The 21395-nt window shown below is 42.6% G+C and overlaps 1 protein-coding gene across 1 annotated transcript; it reads right to left on the reverse strand.

The window, feature by feature from the left end:
- Positions 1-2000: 2000 nt before the first annotated feature.
- ctu2 (cytosolic thiouridylase subunit 2 homolog (S. pombe)) lies at positions 2001-20050 on the reverse strand. The gene is made up of 16 exons (XM_078272931.1): positions 19691-20050; positions 18050-18124; positions 16760-16838; positions 16544-16603; positions 14845-14905; positions 14607-14716; positions 13531-13769; positions 12368-12503; positions 11693-11824; positions 8548-8639; positions 8307-8404; positions 6315-6413; positions 5834-5939; positions 4643-4709; positions 2675-2733; positions 2001-2389 (listed from the first exon to the last, which is right to left on the reverse strand). Exons 1-16 carry the CDS (start codon positions 19744-19746, stop codon positions 2320-2322), a joined length of 1539 nt encoding a protein of 512 aa, XP_078129057.1. The 5' UTR covers positions 19747-20050; the 3' UTR covers positions 2001-2319.
- Between the last annotated feature and the right edge of the window lie 1345 nt (positions 20051-21395).

Consider the following 21395-nt stretch of genomic DNA (forward strand, 5'->3'; position numbering starts at 1 on the left):
TACTTCATGTTTGTCATTTTTCTGTGTGCTGTCTGAACTTATAAAACATGTGTAGCCTGGATCAATCCTGGACATAGGCTCAGAAAATACAAGTTGTACAAATATCTTCATCTATAGGTTTGGAAACATTGGTGTTAAGAGATTTTTCCTAGCCTGGGCCTACCAGACTCAAATGAAAATTGAGCGGAAGTACGTAGGAACGTACGTACTCCACCTGTTATAGATAGAAATTAAACCAGTTCAGTGGTAACCACTTTTTCTATATTTCGTTGACGCAAATGTATGCTCTAGGTGATTTTGTTTTGACCATTTTTGAACTGAACCATGTCTCATTTACCATGCTTTGTGCTGTGCCATCACCATCCATATCTATACACACAATGGGTTTATGGGTACATATCTAAGAAGCACACACCATTGTTCACAAGAGCACATATTCTTCATAGATCTAGCCTCTTATTTTTGCTCTCAAAGTGCACCGGATTGATACATTTAACTATAAAATGTACAAAACTTTCTTTCGGAACCCCCTAGGGGGGGTTGGAGGTCCACACTATCCTTCTCACCTTTTTTTTAATATATATATTTTTTTAACCCCTGACCAGTTTGCATGCCTGCAGTGGAAATTGAATCTCACATTATTTAAATTTTATTCACACACAAAATGGTTAACATTTTTGACTTGACTCAAGTCTTGGCTGTCGGCCCCTATATTAAAGTGCTCATATTATTCTTTTTTGCTTTTTCCTTTTAAACATTTAAAAGTTATAGGTTTACAAAGCCCAAAGTCCACCACAAAGGGACTTACCATCTCTAACAGAAAACAAAGATGGAACAGCAGTGAGAGGTCTCTGTAGCTAAAACAGAGACCTGAACACAGGGTGAAAAGAGGAGCTGCAGCAATGTGCAGTACAACAAAAATGTGTTTTTTGAAAATTAAACCATGTAAACCTATTCTGATATAACCTCTAAATACAACTAGAACTGCAAGCAGTTATGACGGGGCCCAAGCCACCCACGCCAGTCGCCCCCGACGCCCCGGGGAAGTGTGAGCTGCAAGGTCTGTGGTACAATCCCATTGCAAATATGTCATTAACATTGAGTAAAAGGGCCAAAACACGTCTACGTTGATTATAGCGCCCCCTAATGGCCGATCTTTGCCAAATTTAGTACAGAGCCTCAGAGCGGCATGCTGAAAGAGCATCACAGGTTTCGTGTTGATTGCATTTACTGTGGCATTTAAATGCATTGAGTTATTAACCTCAACTTTTGGTCACGTCCATCTGGAGATGCTACGTACCAGGTTTCGTGCTGATCCGGCCTGACACGGCCTAGGACGAGTTCGACAACGTTGGTTTTGCGCATAAAAGTCTAGGCGGAAATGGGCGTGGCCTATATCATTCAATATGAATATATGATTCAGTTGGATCCAGGGAACGCGTGGATGTATGGTTTTTGAATGCCCGGTGTTCGGTGTAGGAGTTATAGGGCCAAACGCATTTTTTCTGCTATAGCGCCACCTAGTGGTGGAAGTGGGTGAATCGTTGCGCCTGAGGTCCTTGCAGAGTTCCGGACCAGTCCTGAAAATGGCAACCCCCCCACCATGTACGGTTTAGCCTGTAGTCGGAGTTTTAGGCGGAGAAGATTAATGGAAAGAAATAATGTATGATTAATCAGTAGAAAAACAATAGGGTTCCACAGCCCTGCTGTAAGAACGGCGTAGCTCCTGCTACCGCCGGTTCTTCCAGACTTGGGCTTGGACCCCTAATTATGAACCTGAAAATGAGAATAATATGAGCACTTTAAAATAAAAATGTTTTTTTTATTAAACAAATAAAGTAAGATATCTTTTTCTTATACATTCTGTACTATTCTTTCTGGCAGAATGCATCATTATGATCAACTTCATCATTTCTTGGATTTTGTATCACCATAGTGCCTAAATGTATGTAGAAATGAGATTCAAATCAATGTGAATGAATGTGGAAAACTGCATGGAAAGCCGTAAAAATAGATACTTTATTATGTTCAGTTTCTGAGATGTTAACTAACAACGTGCGCTTGGTCCACGTGCTGGGTGTTTGAGTCCACCATGTGTGTGTGAGTGTACATATGAATTATGCCATGTTAGAAGAAAACGCAGTCCACACGGGATAACCAGATTTAGATTATGACTGCTTTTGTACAAAATACAGTATAATATACTGTATTTGTTAGGCATTTATATTTCAAAGTCCTCCACTCCCTGCAGGTTGTACATTTTGTGTTCATTTTTTCAGAGTGGACTGCTGGAGGTGAACAATCAGCTTAACTTCCCCTCTAATCGCCTTGGTCACCATCATCTTCATCATCCAGCAGGAAGTCACTGATCTCCTCTCTCATCTGGGACCTGCAGAACGCAACACTTAAGTCCTGACAGTCTATCATTTGGGTTTCTGCTCCAATTTTCTACGTATACATTTTGTCTAGATGTTACAATGTTGATTCGTTGTTGTTCCAGTACAACAGTTTGTTTGGCACACAGAGTCTAGGTATTCATACTGGGCTGACATTAGAACATCTGAAAAATGCATTCATTAAATGAGAAGAGCACAGTTTCATGATTTCATGAAGGCGTTTCTTGTACATGGAATCAACAATGGAAACATGCTTTAAATGAACCAAATCTTCTCACCTCCTCTGCCTCCTATGAGCCTCTGACAGGATGTACTGCGGGAGACGCTCCACTGACGACTTGACGCCACGAGGACACAGAAGAACATCAGTACCAGTAAAACATCAAATGCCCACATGCATGTTCTTATTTCACTTCAAACATGGGACAACATACTATGAAACAAAGCAGGTTTTTTTCCGATTTCAAAAACTACATAAAAAAGGTATATTATGCAGTATTTTACTAAAAACAATGTACAGACTTTAAAGTGCTCATATTATGCTCACTTTCAGGTTCATAATTGTATTTAGAGGTTGTATCAGAATAGGTTTACATGGTTTAATTTTCAAAAAACACCATATTTTTGTTGTACTGCACATTGCTGCAGCTCCTCTTTTCACCCTGTGTGTTGAGTTCTCTGTTTTAGCTACAGAGTGAGACCTCTCACTTCTGTTCATCTTTGTTGGGAGTCACACATGCTCAGTAGCTAGGTAAGGACTACTAGCCAGTCAGAAGCAGAGTATGAGGGCATGCCCTGACAGTACCTAGGTAATGACTACTAGCCAGTCAGAAGCAGAGTATGATGGCGTGCCCTGACAGTAGCTAGGTAAGGACTACTAGCCAGTCAGAAGCAGAGTATGAGGGCGTGCCCTGACAGTACCTGGGTAAGGACTACTAGCCAGTCAAAAGAAGAGTATGAGGGCGTGTCCTGACAGTACCTAGGTAAGGACTACTAGCTAGTCAGAAGCAGAGTATGAGGGCGTGCCCTGACAGTACCTGGGTAAGGACTACTAGCCAGTCAGAAGCAGAGTATGAGGGCGTGCCCTGACAGTACCTGGGTAAGGACTACTAGCCAGTCAGAAGCAGAGTATGAGGGGATGCCCTGACAGTACCTAGGTAAGGACTACTAGCCAGTCAAAAGAAGAGTATGAGGGCGTGTCCTGACAGTACCTAGGTATGGACTACTAGCCAATCAAAAGAAGAGTATGAGGGCGTGTCCTAACAGTACCTAGGTAAGGACTACTAGCCAGTCAAAAGCAGAGTATGAGGGCGTGTCCTGACAGTACCTAGGTTATGACTACTAGCCAGTCAGAAGCAGATTATGAGGGCGTGCCCTGACACTAGCTAGGTAAGGACTACTAGCCAGTCAGAAGCAGAGTATGAGAGCGTGCCATGGCAGTACCTAGGTAAGGACTACTAGCCAGTCAAAAGTAGAGTATGAGGGCATGCCCTGACAGTACCTATGTAAGGACTACTAGCCAGTCAGAAGCAGAGTATGAGGGCGTGCCCTGACAGTACCTAGGTAAGGACTACTAGCCAGTCAGAAGCAGAGTATGAAGACGTGCCCTGACAGTAGCTAGGTAAGGACTACTAGCCAGTCAGAAGCAGAGTATGAGGGAATGCCCTGACAGTACCTAGGTAAGGAATACTAGCCAGTCAGAAGCAAAGTATGAGGGAGTGCCCTGACAGTACCTAGGTATGGAATTCTAGCCAGTCAGAAGCAAAGTATGAGGGCGTGCCATGCTAGCAGCTAGGCGAGCATTATAACATGTGTTCCAAAGTGACCACGTTTGTCTCTGAAGTAAAGGCTGGACTACAATAGAGCTGTTTGGAGCAGTTTGTGAACAGTGTTTTCTGTTGGAGATGGTAAGTCCCTTTGGGGGGGGGAACTTTGGGCTTTTTCCCTTTGTAAACCTATAACGTGCACAAAAAGATATATAACACAATAAAGGAAAGGGAAAAAGCCAAAAAGCATAATATGAGCACTTTAAAAAAAAGAATACCTGTCAATCATCACTTGAGATATTGTTTGAATATTTCCAGGGTAGAGGCACTTCAGCCAAAAGTCTGGGGTTAGTTACTCTTTAAGGTCATGAATGATATATTTAGATTTTGTTTGTCTTTTAGATTAGGTGGTTAACAACCAAGACAAACTTCAGCTTGCATTTGAAAATCATTGAGTGTTGTTGGGGTTATGTCACTCACCATGTCTTTGATGGTCAGCTTACAGCTGTAACACAACAGACTCTTCAGATCGCTCGTCTCTGGTACCCTGTGATATAACAACACAGGTAGACTGCTTTGACACGAAGCATTTATTATTTACATCCTGAAAAACACAATTAAATGGCGTAGAGAGAAGAAACAAACAGAAGGGGATTATGATCCTGCTACATTAGCCGTGCTTTGCGTTAACTGCTAATTGGCAACTGTTAGCATGCCAACAGGCTAAACTAAGATGGTGACCATCGTGAAAATGATACCTGCTAAACCTGAGCATGCTAGCCTTGTCAGTGATAGCAGAGGGAGATTGGCCATCCAAGACCTCTGCTTTCAACAGCACATTTGTTGGCGTGCGCTCACACTGTTTACTAGGGTTGGGTATCGTTTGGGTTTTTTCCAATATCGGTGATAAAACCATTTAAAGCGGTTTCCTGTGCCTAAATAGGGCCTGAACAGATACTTAAAAAATATAGAAAGAAGAGCACAAAACGGCAGTCGGCAACAATAAAGAACGGCTTGTTTATCGCTAAGGCTTTATGGTCAAATTTATCATTTATTTCAAATGTAATAACAATAACTTCTTTCACCAGTCAACTGCTGTTCAACAACAAAAAGGAGAAACACTAGATAGCAGAAGGGTACTTTACAACAACAGCTTGAGTTTCTCGAGTTGCACTTGAATGCACCATGAGCTTACGAGGTGCAATCGAAGGCACCCTTAAGTCCCATCGGTGTCGTTTCTCCGACAAGTCCGACAGTGACCACGGTGTCTCAAAGCGCAGCTAGGATCAATGTGTCTTTAGCTGCATACTGTTGTATGTCCCGGTGTTGGAATCCTTTCGGATGAAAAACAGCCAGACTTCAGACTGTTTAGTGTCCGTTTCAGAGCACTAGAGGGCAGCGCAGGCATTTAAGAGTCACCCAAATGAGGCACCAAAATCAAGTTGTCATTTGGTCTGGTAGATACCGGTCATTTAGGAAGCAGTTTAGGTACCCAACCCCACTGGTAACCATTTTAATGTCATGTATAAAGACAGTCACACACTCAAGGCTCCCAGTCCTATTTAGAATGATGTGTTTGAAATTTGCTTGTTAACATGACTTTGCATGTCAAGTGCCGGTGTAACGAGGGAGAGCTCGTTAGATTAGATGAATAAATTACTCAACACTTACTTGATAGATGAACAGCAGCCTCCACCACTTGCTGCTTTTACACAATTCTCTCCACCAAAGGAGCAGCAATCTCCCGAGGGAGCAGTTGATTCTAGTTCCACTGGAGCTTTAATGAAAACACAGGAAACTGATATTAACGCATAATAAGTAGAAACTCAATTGTGGACTTTTACTGTACTGCCTGGTGTACATTGGACTTTTCCTCTGACCTCAGCCTGAGAAGGTTTCTGCCCACATACCAATGTTTTAGCTGTTTATATACAGCACTGAAATACAACACGAGTATCTAATTCATTTCACATTTTATAACAGACTCTAAAGAAGCTTTAGTGCTAAACTGTCTTAGTCATATTTCTGAACGTTCTCCATATCCTTTTGGAAAAAGGACTCCAAATGAGCACACAATACCACAGAGACACAATGGCTACAAGAAATCTTCAAGGCATGAGTGGAAGTGACATGTATTCATTGACTCCTGTACCTGGGTTTTGTCTTTGGATCTCAGCACTGCTAGCTCCTGGAGATTTAGTCTGGGAGAGCTGCTCTGAGATCAGTGTGGCCTTGAAGGCTGAAGCCTTCTCTGAAAGAAAGAGGGAGACGAAGGCAGAGAAGAAGGAAAGACTAAATCATTATGGTCTTCTTTCTTGTTGGGTAAAGAATGCTTATATCTGCTATTTACGTCTATAAGTGTTCAGTGCCCACTGCCTATTTTACAAACAGAACGATTATGTATAGTACTGTGAAGTAGGGGAGTTAAGATTTTCCAAATCCATGATTGGACCTTTTTAGATTTAAACGTAACGATTGGATTCAATAATAAAAATAAAAAACATCCAGCAGTGATGGCAATGCCACAATAAGAGCCTCTAGATGGCAGAAGGGCACTTTACAACAAGTAAGTTTCTCAAAGTTAACAAGGTGCACTTGAATGGAATGAGGGACATCCAGAGGAACCTGAACAATCCAGGAAAGGAAACGTCGTTGATATAGACTACCACACCAGTGACTTCAGGAAAGCAGGAGTTTTTTTCTTTCTTGTCAGCGCCGACTCTGGCAGTGGCGATGGTATCTGGAAAAGTGCAGCTGATGGCTACTGGTAAGCTAATGTGTGTCTGTAGCAGCATGCTACCGGCCGGTAGGCTACAATGGGTCGCCAGTGTTTTGTTGTTGTTTTTCTCTGGACGTCCACGAGTAGATGGGGATGGAGAAAGAAATACTGTGGGAATCGCCAGTCCTGCTTTTGATTTCATGTGTTTTCTCTGTATTAGTTTTACTGTCTGTACATTAGTGATCCATGCGTCTTTGGTATCATTACTCAGACATTTTATTGGATGTATATATTGCATCCTGTTAGGTGCCCAATAATAACTGATACTGTGAGGTTGAGTGAGTTATCTGTAGAGGTCTGATCCAAGTTCTATATTTTCTGTGATGACATGGCTGTATTATCTTTATTTTACATCCTTGTGAATGCTAAGCATTGATCTCTCTGCCTTGGACGATATCCAAATGTAGGCAGGGTATTTACATAACACTTAAAAAAAAACTATTTGAGAGTCCACACGGAATCTGCGGTCTCAGAATTACGCAGATTTTAAACGGATTAAAAAACATAAAAAATAGAAATTGTTAACACATCCCCACCCCAAGCAGAAAAAAACACTTAAAACTGTAAAAGTTTGTTTGGGTCTCAGACCTCAGGACAGGGGAAGAAGGGAAGTCAGTCTGAATAACTTGGCACTATAATCTCTGCTAACCCTAAATGGGGGCGCAGTGTTTGGTGGCTTTTCAAGGGAAGCTATGGTTCAGTGTCACATCAGTTGTGAATGGTGTCCCGTCTTTCCTAAGCTATGAGCTCAGTGACTGAAATGACTGACAATGTTTAGTTTAATGGCAATTAAGTTAAAGGACAATTCCGGTGCAAAACGAACCTAGGTGTTAATAACGTGTACCGAGTCGACCGTTCTCTGGGATTTGTTTTCATGCTAATCGAATGTGACCAGTTTTGGCCAGTCGAACGATGAACGCTGTGCCTGAGCTATGTTACCGTTTACTGGTTGCACAGCGTTCGTCGTTCGACTGGTCGTGACTGTTTTCCCAAGATGGCGGCTGCCTGTATACGTGAACGGTACGGTCTTTCTAAACTATCTTTATAATAAACTGTCTGTACACTGAAGTTCTCAATGCTTCGGTTTGTAGGGACCCTCATTATGCTACCGTGGAAGTGTGGTGCTATTTTGAGCCTTGCTAGTCGTTTAGAAATAGCGATTTCTTTTTACTTTACCCTCTGCCCCGACGACTAGCGTTACAAGCTAATTAGCGGTTTGCGCTAAAACTGGTCACATTCGATTAGCATGAAAACATATCCCAGAGAACGGTCGACTCGGTACACATGTGTTATTAACCCCTAGGTTCATTTTGCGCCGGATTTGTCCTTTAACTAATTTCTGGTAACAGTCTATACAACACTTACCAACAGCAGTGTCGAGGGCGCACATGCAGAGCAGACATCTGTCCCAGTGGTCAGCTGCGGAGGAGCTCCTACATGCTGTCTGTAGCTTCTCACTGGTCCTGCAGCGCACACACAGCAGCTTTAATTACTTTATTTGTGTGTGGCAAATTCTAGATTGATTGTATCTTGCCTATAATTAGAAAAAAAAACATACTAAAAGAAAACATGCTTATGTCCATGATGTTTGTAGTTTCCTGCTGACCTGTAGATGGTGCTGACTGTAGAGGGGAAGTCCGCCTGCAGCTTGGTGACAAAGCTCTCGGTCAGACGCTGGATGCTGGACTTGTCTGTTGTCTGTGGGACAGACACAAACTTAACGCAACCGTATGGAATCACAGTAGACTTCATTCATATCATGCAATACCAGAGACATACTGTATTTATTTTTGTACAGTTACAAAAACATGGTGCCCATTGGGTCCAACAAGATACCAACATTTCCATATTTTTAAAGCCACTTTTTAGAGCTGTCACAGAGCAGGATCAGAGTTAAGGCCTTTTTATAGTTGTGCGTCGAATGCACGCCATAGCCTGACGTGCACCTCTTGAAAAATGTAACTACACGTCGCGGCGACACAGGGGAGACACTTTGTTTCTCTCACTATGACTCTAGAGTCGCTACTCGCTCCGGAGCTAATCGCCGTCACTCTCTCACTTCTCCCTCTATCTCACACACACACACACACACACACACCAGTGCACAAGTATAAACATCAGGCCACTTAGGTAGGCTACGGCGAAAGCTCTGCGTGGAGCCTCCGCAGAACTGTAAAACAAGCTTTAGCCAGTTCATTTTAGGATTAACTTTGGGTTTTAGGTCTCACATAGCCTGGATCAACAGAAGTACATGTCCAGAATAAAGCCTGACATGCAGTGTGTGAGGTCAGATAGAGAGAGAGAGAGAGAGAGAGAGAGAGAGAGAGAGAGAGAGAGAGATCAGATCACTATAATAAATGTATTATCTCAATCTTCACCTCATCTGCAAAGAAAATCTGTTTAATAAACCAGGAGACACAGGGCCTTTGTTGACCTGGCTTTAACATCTGTCCTGAGTGATCTTATAACAAGTGGAAGTCCCCATTTCCATCTGGCAGCAGAATGTGTCAGAGTGACCACTTGTGATCTGATCTCACTTCCCCCTGTCGGTTACATAAATCACACATTAGCAACATGTGATGACTAATGAAAAAGTCTGCCTGCGCTCCAACATAAAGATGGCGGTGGCCAGACGTTTTTAAAAGCCTCTGTGTGTTCAGCTCTCAGTACGTTCGTAGTTTCTAACTGAATCTCTGCGGTTTGAAGTTTAGTTTCTATAATATATCTGCTTTATTTTACATTTCATGTTTGCTTATAGGAGTTGTGCTAAGTTACTGCTGATGAGGACCAATATTAAGTTGTTGAGGAGGTTCTTATCAGATCAGTCAATACAAAATGTTTTTTTCCTTCGTAGTAATAATCTGACCAATGTCTCTCTGTATGTAATACATAAAATGTTGAAATGACTGACGATTTGGCCTACATCTCCCAGACAGCCAGAGGTTCTTCTCCTGTCACCTACGTTTACTTTGGGAGTGTGTGTTAATGAGGGCGGGGAACAGGGGTTAACAGTAAAGGAAGTTACACACCAACCAGACGGCTAAACGTCGGCAGAAAAGCCAGTTGGACTGATCAGTCTCCCCGAGTTGGTCCAAAAAAGTGCCTCGGAACACACCGAAGAGACGAGACGTAATACATCTCCATAACAGCAGGCGGCGCTAATCTGTATTGTAGCCCAAAAAATGAAAACCGGCAGCTGATTGGACGAACGCGTCACATGGATCTGGCTGCTGCTTCCGGATTTTGGATTTTTTGAACAGCTATTACTGGCGACTCATTCAGAATACGATCTCATATTGGACTAAAATAGAAACAGAAACGTGTTTCTGAAAACATTTTAAGAGAGAAATAGGCCGTGCAGTTGCTGAATCTGTCTTCATTTCAGATCAACAAAGGTCAGTTTAAAAGATTTTCGTCAGATTTTGAGAGGCTTAGTCACGCTCATCCCGCTCGTCATTTCCGGGTGAGTCGCGACTTCTCTGTCTCTGACCCAGCATGTCAGGTCGGCCAAAATGAAGGTCGACAGCTCCTCCGACGGATGACTGCACGGAACACACCGAACAGACTCGAGTCACCGACCTCGCCAGACTATCGGCCCGGTGTGTAACTGCTTTAACACATTTCAAACCAGAAATGAGTCAAGTAATTGGCTGCATTTGATGCAGGAAGTTTTACATCCAATCACAGTAATTATGTTAATACATAAATCAGACAACACACAGGCAATTCAGTGATATACCTGCCGTTGTGGTCTTGAAATAAAATCCAGAGTCCTCTTCATCCGAGAACGAAAAAATGTGCTCAATTTCGAGACGAGACCTTCAAAAAGTGGTCTCAAGTACTACAACACTGCTTCCGGTTTACAGCGGCACACGCATGCCCAGTGTACTGTATGTGAATGGTCATGAGATATGTGTTGTCAGACGTGTTAACATGGATGGAGATCAGTTCTGCCACTGGAGCTAAAACTTTTGTGTGGATGGAGATGGTTTTTAAAAGGCAGCTTAAAAATGAAGATGTGGTAGTGTAGATGTAGCTGGTAATGAGTTCTGAAGGCTCTCTCTCTAGGCTGTTTTATGCTTCTGTGTCAACTCCACGCCGTAGCTACGCCGTCGCTCTTATGGCGTCGTGACCCATCAGAGTTCTGCGTCGGGGGTTGCTTTGCATCGTGGTGCATTTCACCACCACAACGCTAGGGGGCGATAAGGCTGAGGGTATTTGCGAGGTGTCTGCCAGCCAGTTTATGTTATGTTAGCAAGCTAACTTTAGCACAACTGCCCACAAAGTACTGCTTGCTGGCGAAGTGCTAATTTCAAAACGTTACTGACATATAGACACTTTACAAACTGATAACCCCGTCATTGTAACCAAAATATGTCTGAGTTTATTTGCAGAGCTGATGTCAGTGAACTAGCATGTTGCTACCCCCCACAGTAGGCTGCTTGAAACACCGACTGTCAACACACAGGACCAGTTGACCAATCACAGTGCTTGCGGTCTGCGTCGCCTAGACACAAAGTTACAAACTTTTGGAGGTGCACAACAAGCTGCGGCGGAGGGCTCGGAGGGGGGATCGCGGCAACGCAGAGGGGTCTGCGGGGATACGCCGTAGATTTGACGCAGAAGCATAAATCAGCCTTCATACACTGACAATTGGCAAGTTCTTTCCTTTTCCCAACTGTGTTTCACTGAGACATCACTGTGAGGTTGTCTTTGCAGTGTGCAGGCCGGCTGTTACTGTCAGATCTTACCTTTGTGTCCAGGCTTGGTAGGAAAACAGAGGGCACGCTGAACATGCGGTTGTAGTAGGCTATCTCTTTAGCTGAGTAGTCCCTCATTGGCCTCACTAATATTGTGTCACCATATCTGGAGTCTGAGAAACCCTGTTAGCACAAACACACACACACAAATACACCAATATCATGAAGGATCCCACCCATCCGGGACACAAACTGTTCACCCCCCCCTCGCCTCAGGCAAAAGGCTGCGCGGCCTCAAAGCCAAAACAACGAGGCTAAAGTGGAGCTTCTTCCCAGAGGCTGGGAGCCTTATGAACTCAGACTTAAGTCGCTCCTCTGAACTTGCACTGATGCACTATTCTTTTAACTGCTGCTGCTCGGTTTTTAACTGTGCTCTATGTATGTATAGGTTTCAGATTAGATTTATTATTTTATGGACACGGACTAGGACATGGTTATCTATTGGGTACATTGCTGAGTCTGCGTAACAAATTGCGTTCCTTCATGATTTCAACATGCTTGAATGACATAAAAACTATAAATCTGTATACATAATTAACATTACTGGTTTAAGTCAGACATCACATCTAATATCTGAAACAAGGAAAGGGAAACAACACTGTAGGCTGAATGGGACGTCACAGTAAATCCCTCCCTGCCTATCACCTGCACACATACTGTACGCACCGTGTCCTGAGCCAGCTGTGCTCCTCTGCCCAGTGATATACTGGTGAGCAGTTTTACAGCCAGTCTGGTGCAGTTGTCTCCCAGCATCAGTTTACTGTAGCCTTCAGTCCGAGCTGTGTGCACCAGCAGATGCTGCCTTTGAGGAGACCACACAAAAATACAGAGTTTTTTTCAACATCATTTTGTGTTTTAATCAACATCATGATTGTCATTGGCAAGGCAAATGATACTATATTTTCTCTGCACCCCAGTGAATGTTCTCTCTGGGCCTCCCAGTTGTATCCTCATTTTTTTAATTTATTTATATTTTTTATTTACCATGGACGGTGCACAATAATCTACATTTCAGTTTCCACTTTAATGTAAATGTGCCAGAGTTAACTAATGAGCTCATTTTCATCTGTTGTCCCTGGGCAGTTTATTACGAATTAGGGCCGGGCGATAGGGAGAAAATACCTCGATATCGATATTGCGACGATATTGTAGGGTTGAAATTTGGTGCTAAACAAAATATTTTTACATTTAGATTTTTGATATATAATCATGAGTAACATGGATTTAATGAGTACGTGAGTAAAGGCAAATAATATAACAACTAGAACAGTCTGGTAAGTTCACAAAATAACATAATTTTACTCTAATGCAGCTTGTAAAACCAGGAAAGACAATCATATTACGATATTACAATATCCAAAATCTAAGACGATATCTAGTCTCATATCACGATATCGATATAAAATTGATATATTGCCCATCCCTATTATGAATGGCCTATTACAGAACACAATACAATAAAATACGATAAAACACATAAATACTCCCCCCGCGACCCGATACCGGATAAGCAAACGAAGATGGATGGATGGACATCACAAAAGCAGCAGATATATGTAACAAACAATGAGGTAAGGCATTGCAAGTTTGGTTTGCTTTAAGCCACAGTGACCATGTGGAGCAAATCAAATTCCCGTAGGAAGAACACAACACTTGGGAAATAAAGTACAGTAAGTACTAAATGAATGAAAGTCATGTTTTATCTTCAGTTAATTCATCATACATGTCAAAACAATGGAGGAGAGATGGTGTATTACCATCAACAGCTCAGACTAACTACAGAAGCACCATCAAGACAGATGGGAGTCAGCAGGTAGTGTCGATCTAACCTTAATGTGTTTAGCAGGTCTTCCCTGGCGGTCAGTGTCTTAGCAGAGCCAATCAGCTGCTGCAGTAACTGTCTGTGGGACTCCTGAACATGAGGTAGTAAGGTTTCCTCTTGTTGCCGTGGTGGCACACTGCTGCTGTCGCTCTGAATGAAATGATCAACGGCTGCTTTATAGGCGCCGGCTGGTCGCTCTGAAAGTGCCGGGGCAGTCACCAACACTGAACTGGGAAGTTCCAGAACCTAAAGAGCAGATGGAGGACACATTCAATATCCCATTTGACCCTCTTCCACAAGTGCTGCGGAGGAGGGTCTGGCTAGTCCACATAGCATGCATGAAAAACGTGCTCTGGTTTATTGGCATTTCTTTAAACCAATCACAATTGTCATGGGCTCCGCCGCAAAATAGTCTCAGGAAGGAACTTGTTTTGGTGGAACATGTGGACGTTCAAAAGTAGTTTTAGTCGTGCGAGAGAAAACTCAGATTGGACAGATAGTCTAGCTAGCTGTCTGGATTTACCCTGCAGAGATCTGAGGAGCAGTTAACCATAGTCCTCACAAATCCACCAGAGGTTAGAACGCCAACACAAAGAAAGAGGAAGGGGACGGACATCGGCGAAAAGACATGCATCCGGGGGAATTTCCTGCGGCACCGGAACAATCACGGGAAGTGGAACATCAAGGATATAGACTACATTTGTTTGGGCATTTAGGCCTTTATTTGACAGGACAGCTGAAGACATGAAAGGGGAGAGAGAGGGGAGTGACATGCAGCAAACGGCTGCAGGTCGGAGTTGAACCCGGGCCCGCTGCGTCGAGGACTAAACCTCTATATATGAGCGCCCGCTCTACCAACTGAGCTATCTGGGCGCCTGGATATAGACTACATTTGATCTGATGTAGTCTTTTTGTCAGTTTGACAGCACTCATTTCAGACCACTACATGTCCAACCTCATAAGATTGTAAACGTGTCATGAGACTGACAGGTAAAAATTCAGTCACATATTGGGCAACAAAATGCATGTGTGACAGAGTTTTAGACTTTATTCATTTTAGGTGTTGTAACAGACAGTCCTGACCTGTTCCAGAGGCACCATGTGGAAGGGGAAACCAGTAGCTTTGAACACAGCCTGCAGCTCAGCCAGCGTCCTCTGTCTCTCCTCCACAGACTGACCTACAGCACCCCCCTCTGGGAACACACACACGCGTAAAATAAAAAAAAAAAAAAACTTAAATAAAACAATTGTTAATCACAAAAAAAGTCCTAGTGAAAGACATAGTGTACATGAAAATGATTAGACTCGCAACTTCATTTACCATCAATGAAGACGATGCCGGGAAAGAATCTCAACTTCTTGTGAGCATTCTGGCTCAAACCCTGGGAGGAAGAAAAGGTTTGCAGTTGCATTAATATTTAAAAACAAAGACAAGGAAACAAGATTATATTGGACCTATATGGTCATACAGAATCTCTCTGTATACGGAATGTATCGTGGACTTATAAGTAGCATTTCACCATCTGTTACATCATTAAATGTTCGGGGAACTTTGGTAGTTATTAGTTAATTAGTGAAAATCCTCCATTGATCCACATACAGCAGGTCACTGGCTGTTGTGCTCCATGCTGAAATGTTAGTACTGAACGATACTTTCCTGCTGACATCCACTGATGTTTTATAATGTGCTTGTCTCAGACCTCAGTCAGTAGGTTTACATGCACATAATATTCCAGTTTTCGCCCTAATTCTGAAAAAGACGATATTCCGACTAAGCTGTTTACATGGCTAATGAAAGTGAATATCCCACTAATATTCCCGTTTACATGTAGCCATGCAAAATACGATGTTTTCAAAGTTTACCAGCAGTGGCGGACTTGTTGGAGCGTGTGAACACAGTGTCCATCTTTCATTCCTTCAACCAGCTTCTTGAAAAGGTCGGCTCATAGCCAAAAACCTGTTGACATCCAGGTCTTTGATAATGTTTAAAAAAAGCTGTGTTTCTCCCTCTTATCAGGTCTCCAGCCTTGCAAACTGTTGGCTGCTTGGTTTGTGTACAGTAACCATAGCAACGCACAGAGCTGACCATAAGCCTGCGGTGAAAACCCCGATTGAGACACATATTCCGAATGCGCTGTATACATGTCCAAAGAATGCTTCTAAAACTCGAATACCGGAATATCCCACGTCTTAATCGGAAAAATGCTACAGTATGTTCGGAAAAAGGCCTTATTCTAAATATGCTGTTTACATGACCTGTATCAAATTCGGAATATTGTCATATTCGGAATAATAGTGGAATACTGGTGTGCATGTAAATGTACTGATTGTGGCTGCACGTACCATAACGTGCTATTCTGTTGACCATCTGGTAAAACAGACAACCAAAAGCTTACTAACTAACCCTTATTCAACTTATATTTTGTTCTTTCACAAATATGTGCTCATTCATGTGTAATTACTTCCACCAACTAATCAAAGTATTCTCGTAAGCGTAGAATCTGACATTCAGAATCATTCAGAATACATACGGGCGAGTCGCTCGAATGACTGCAGCCATGTAGCGCCTCCATCTTTAAAATACCTTAGCCAAAGAGGGACATACCTCCGCATTTCGCCCTCTCACACTCAGTGGCACCGTGACGAACGCCAGGGGGAGATTACTCGCCAGGGAAGCGAAAAAGAGAATTAAAACGACAACGGGACAGGCAAAGCAACGAGACCAAAGTTAATATTGGAGTGGCTAGAACAGCTGCGTGTAAACGACGGAGATACTAAGAGATCATTTCGGGTTCGGCCACCGTAGGAGGAGGGGCTAGAAAGTAATATTCAGTTGGTTGTCATATACAATTTTCACCGCTAGATGGGAGAAATTCTTACACAATGTAGCTTTAAAAATTAAATTAAGCATCGCGTTAGTTCATGCAGGACACGGAAGTCATATGCCCACTAACTGAGTTATCAGTCCCACCAGTCACAACCATTTGTTTTTTACATGATTTCAACTGAAACAGGTAAACCTCTTGGACTTGACTGAGCATCGAGCAGGAAGAAGGACCTCCAGATACAGCCAGCAGCACCTACAACCACAGAAGACCTTTTAGTTCATTTGAATTATTATGTGTGCATAATAAATGATGAAAATGAATTGCAGTATATTGGGTCATGCTGCGTCAGAAGAAAACACACGATTTTTATTTAGAGAATAAAGTGTACAAATAAAGCCTGCAGATTACCTTCTCTCCAGGGAAAATCACCCTGTTTTTGCCGAGCATGGCTCTGAACTTATGAATGAAGTATTCCTTGAAGCAGCCCCTAACACAGACAGAGAAATGATTTGAGCAAAGTCAGTAAAATGCAATTTATTTATTTGCATTGTGAAGTCATTTCTTCTTCTTTTTTTTCAAATTATTATTTGTGGGCATTTTTAGGCCTTTATTTTGACAGGACAGCTGAAGACATGAAGAGAGAGAGAGAGAGAGAGAGAGAGAGAGAGAGGGGAATGACATGCAGCAAAGGGCCGCAGGTCAGAGTCAAACCCGGGGCCCGCTGCATGGAGGAGAAAACCTCTATATATGGGCGCCCGCTTTACCAACTGAGCTATCTGGGCACCTGTGAACTCATTTCTTTAAGCCACAACTCCAGCTCTAACAGCAATACGAACAAGACCTTTGAGAATCAGATATGGGACAGGCTGGATACATGGCCTGGTCACAACTAAAAAGTCAGATTCTGTCAGGGCTGTACGTTCTAAATAGGGATGCACAATACATCATTTTTTTTATCGTCATCGCAATATCAGCTGGCGCAATATATACATCGCAAAAGGCTGCAACATATCGTGAAAGACACTCAGAGATTTTTTTTGTGTTAGCTGAAAGAAAATGTCAGTAGCAACCGGCACTTTAAAATGTAACTGTCATTCTTTTTTAGTGGTGCCTTTTATATTCAATTCAATGTTCAATTTGTTCAATGAAAGAATGTTGGAAATTATTTATATCACTTGTTTTAAATTCAACAAGAAATTTGTTAAATAAACAGTGTGCTCAGTTCTGCTGCGTTCACGATATCAACAACGTTATCGATATCGCATATTTTCCTCATATCGTGCAGCCCTAGTTCTAAAATAGTGGCCTTTATTTACCTCAACTGGCTTATTTAGAGATAGGGAGATTGATTTCTCTGCTTTTAGAATAACATTTGAGAAGATTGTGTTTCCTGATCTGCTCCTCACACTCACCAGTCTACTGCTGAGTTTCTCCTCTCATACACGATTTACCTTTCTTATTTACTCTTCACTTTTTATCATTGTTTGGAACACTTCCTTACAGAGATCTATTAAACAGAACCAGGTGCGAGTGAGACTTTATAAAGCTGTCATGTGGACACGCCGACAGTTTTGGTTGTCATTAAAACTACGCACTATAGCTTTAATGGGTCTTAATCTAAACAGTTGTATGCATCTAGCCCCATTCAATGACTGCCCTGAGTTGTCCAGTAGATAGCAAGCAATAAAACAGTCTTACCTGCAGAACGTATCTCCTGCTCTGATGACCACAGCTGCAGGCGCCTCTTTGCATTTCACACACTTCTTAGAAACACTAACAAACGTAGGAACAAAAATCAAAAATGATTTGCATTGATTCATATTTTATGACACATTTATGGGCTGTCATTTATACTGCAAACATGTCTACATAAACTGTGGAGGTTGATGGTGTACTAGAATGCCACAATAGCTACACTACAGCAGTAATGCAGAGGGTCTTAAGTTATGTTTTCATCATGGGGAAACAGCTTTGACCCCCCCCTCTACCACCACCACCCTCCTCCTCTGGACATAGTGTTGCTTTCAAGTTTCCATTAACTCCAGTGCACACAGCAGACTATGTCAGCTTCATTATTTGCCCAGGGGCAAACCAGTACCGCTGAGCTGGAAAATATACTACCGATCTGGCTGTCCCAGATAGTTTGTGGTGATTTGATTACACATCAAATCTCAACACTCACAAGCCAGCGCATGAAAAAGTAGACGCTCACTGTAATTGTTTCTCTCCAATTGGCCATGAAGTGATCCTTCACAAGCAATAACTCTTTCAGCATAGGTACGGCATGTGGAGTATTGTGTTAAGAACTACTTTATTTAGGAATATGTGCTGTAACAATGCAGGACCTGCTTTAGTTGATATGTGAGTGGTGCAATGATTAACTAAAAAAGTAGCATTTAATCAAATGACCAAAGCCAATCGACAATGCAGTGAACATATGACTTTGGTTCCTGTGGCAGTAATCCAGCTGTAATGACAGCTAACAGTTAGTCTGGTTGACTCCAGATAACTAGCACATAATGAGTTATAAACCTATCCCTTAAGACAACATACGGCCGTTCTTAATCCTATTGAAATACTAGACTTCAGATAGACATTCGCCATCGTTAAGTGCTTTTATGTTAGACATGTTTGCAGTGCTGATAACATGCGACTCTTTTAACGGTCTTAAACGTAAACATGATTATTATATGGGATGCACTAACTGGGACTGACTTGAGAAGCAGTGGCAGCAAAAACTCTCCTGTCCTGTTAGTAGTGTCCTGAGGAGTGTCACAGGACAGTGTCTGACTGTCCTGTGACACCCAGACACTGTCCTGTGACTCCATGACTGTCCCAGGACAGTCAGACACTGTCCTGTACACTGTCCTGTGACACCCAGACACTGTCCTGTGACTCCATGACTGTCCCAGGACAGTCAGACACTGTCCTGTACACTGTCCTGTGACACCCAGTACTGTCCTGTACACCTGTCCTGTGACTCCCTGAGCCACTGTCCTGTGACTCCATGACTGTCCCAGGACAGTCAGACACTGTCCTGTACACTGTCCTGTGACACCCAGACACTGTCCTGTGACTCCATGACTGTCCCAGGACAGTCAGACACTGTCCTGTACACTGTCCTGTGACACCCAGACACTGTCCTGTGACTCCATGACTGTCCCAGGACAGTCAGAAACTGTCCTGTACACTGTCCTGTGATACCCAGACACTGTCCTGTAACTCCATGACTGTCCCAGGACAGTCAGAAACTGTCCTGTACACTGTCCTGTGACACGTGCCAGCACATTTACAATATAATAGAATAGCTTGTTCAACCAGTGTGCGCTGATAACGTACCTGGGTACCTCCGCCTGCTGCAGCTGCTCCTGGTAGTCTTCATCCACCTGGCACATAGCTGCTGCTAACGTCACTGAGTCTTACCGACGTCTGTAGCTGAAGCTATCCGAATACAGCGGAACGTCAACGGTATGTCAGCGAGACTTGTGTCTAGTTTTGAACTCGTAGAACAGTCGAATGTGTTGACGAGGAGCAGGTTGCACGTTGGGGGGGGAGAGGGTGGGCGGGACGGATACTTACGGCCTCGCGTTTCTGCTATATGTTACGATATAATGCTGCTCAATATTTACATTCACTTCACTTCAGTAACAACTGTGCGCGTGTGTGGCGGTGTCTGGTCTAAACATGGCACTTTTTGATGACGTGGATAATCTTCTTCTTTATGCTTTACGGTGCGTTACTGCCACCTGCTGGTATGGAAGTCGAGTCAAGGCTTCTAATATCAAAATAAGACTAAATAAAACCGATAACATAATAATAATAATAATAATAATAATAATAATAATAATAATAATAATAATAATAATAATAATAACAATAATAAAGACACATTGCTCATGTCCTGTCAAACAAATGTTCTGAAATAAATGTAGATACTCATATTGCACTATTCCTTCCCTCTCTTCAAATGTTATTGTATATTTTTTGTAAATTTGTAAATTCTATTGTATTGTTATACTGCATACTTCACAGTATTTTTTGTATATTTCTTACTGTCCTTTCTGTTTTTATTCTGTCTATGTTTGTTTACGCAAACCTGACCAATAAAGCTGATTCTGATTTTTCTCCTGAACAGCTGAAGACATGAAAGGGGAGAGAGAGGGGGGGGGGGGAATGACATGCAGCAAAGGACTGCAGGTCGGAGTCAAACCGGGGCCCGCTGCATGGAGGAGTAAACCTCTCTATGCGGTGCCCCCTCTACCAACTGAGCTATCCAGGTGCCCTCTGGAGACACTGTTAAACATGCTGACCAGATCTTAATATTGATTTGCCGGTCCAGTCAGAGAGACTGAGGGGAAATTACACAAAGTTGAAGGTATTTTAAAACCCTTAAAGATTCGGGGGGCTTTTAAGAAAACATTTGGGGCTAAAGCCCCAGAAGCCAACCCGCTACGCCCCTGTGCTCTGCCTCCACCCTTACAGTCTTTTGTTCGCCCCATGTAGGCTGAGTCCTGCAGCGGTGCAGGGTTTGAATCCAACCTGCTGCCCTTCGCTGTGTGTCATCCCCCATCTCTCTCCCCTTTTCATGGCTATCCACTTTTAAATAAAGGGAAAAGCCCCAAAAAATAATCTTTAAAAAATACCTACTTTTTAGGCAGTCCTTTGGTTGACCTGTCTGCACTTTATGTATATGTAATTGTACTTGTGTAGCCACTGTGTTTTCAATATCATCTTGTATGTTGTGATTTTATCTGTTAAACTTACTTTAGAAATAGACCTACATTTTTTCCCATGTGTATTTCCTTGGGGATGCAATTTGCTGCTGTATGCCTCAGAACTGGCCTCTACTCCGCAGCGCTGTGGAAATAGGTCTGTATGGTGTACATTTGGATCTTTCATATAAGTCTGTTATGTATACTGTATCATAGATGATGTATTATCAGATAAGCACAAGGAATTGATACAAATAATCATATGTATTGTTTGTTTGAAATGATGGAAGACGAGATGCTGTATGATTTCACAACAGACTGTTGTAAACAGT

Source organism: Sander vitreus, chromosome 17, assembly GCF_031162955.1.
Source record: "Sander vitreus isolate 19-12246 chromosome 17, sanVit1, whole genome shotgun sequence".
Taxonomy (NCBI): Eukaryota; Metazoa; Chordata; class Actinopteri; order Perciformes; family Percidae; genus Sander; species Sander vitreus.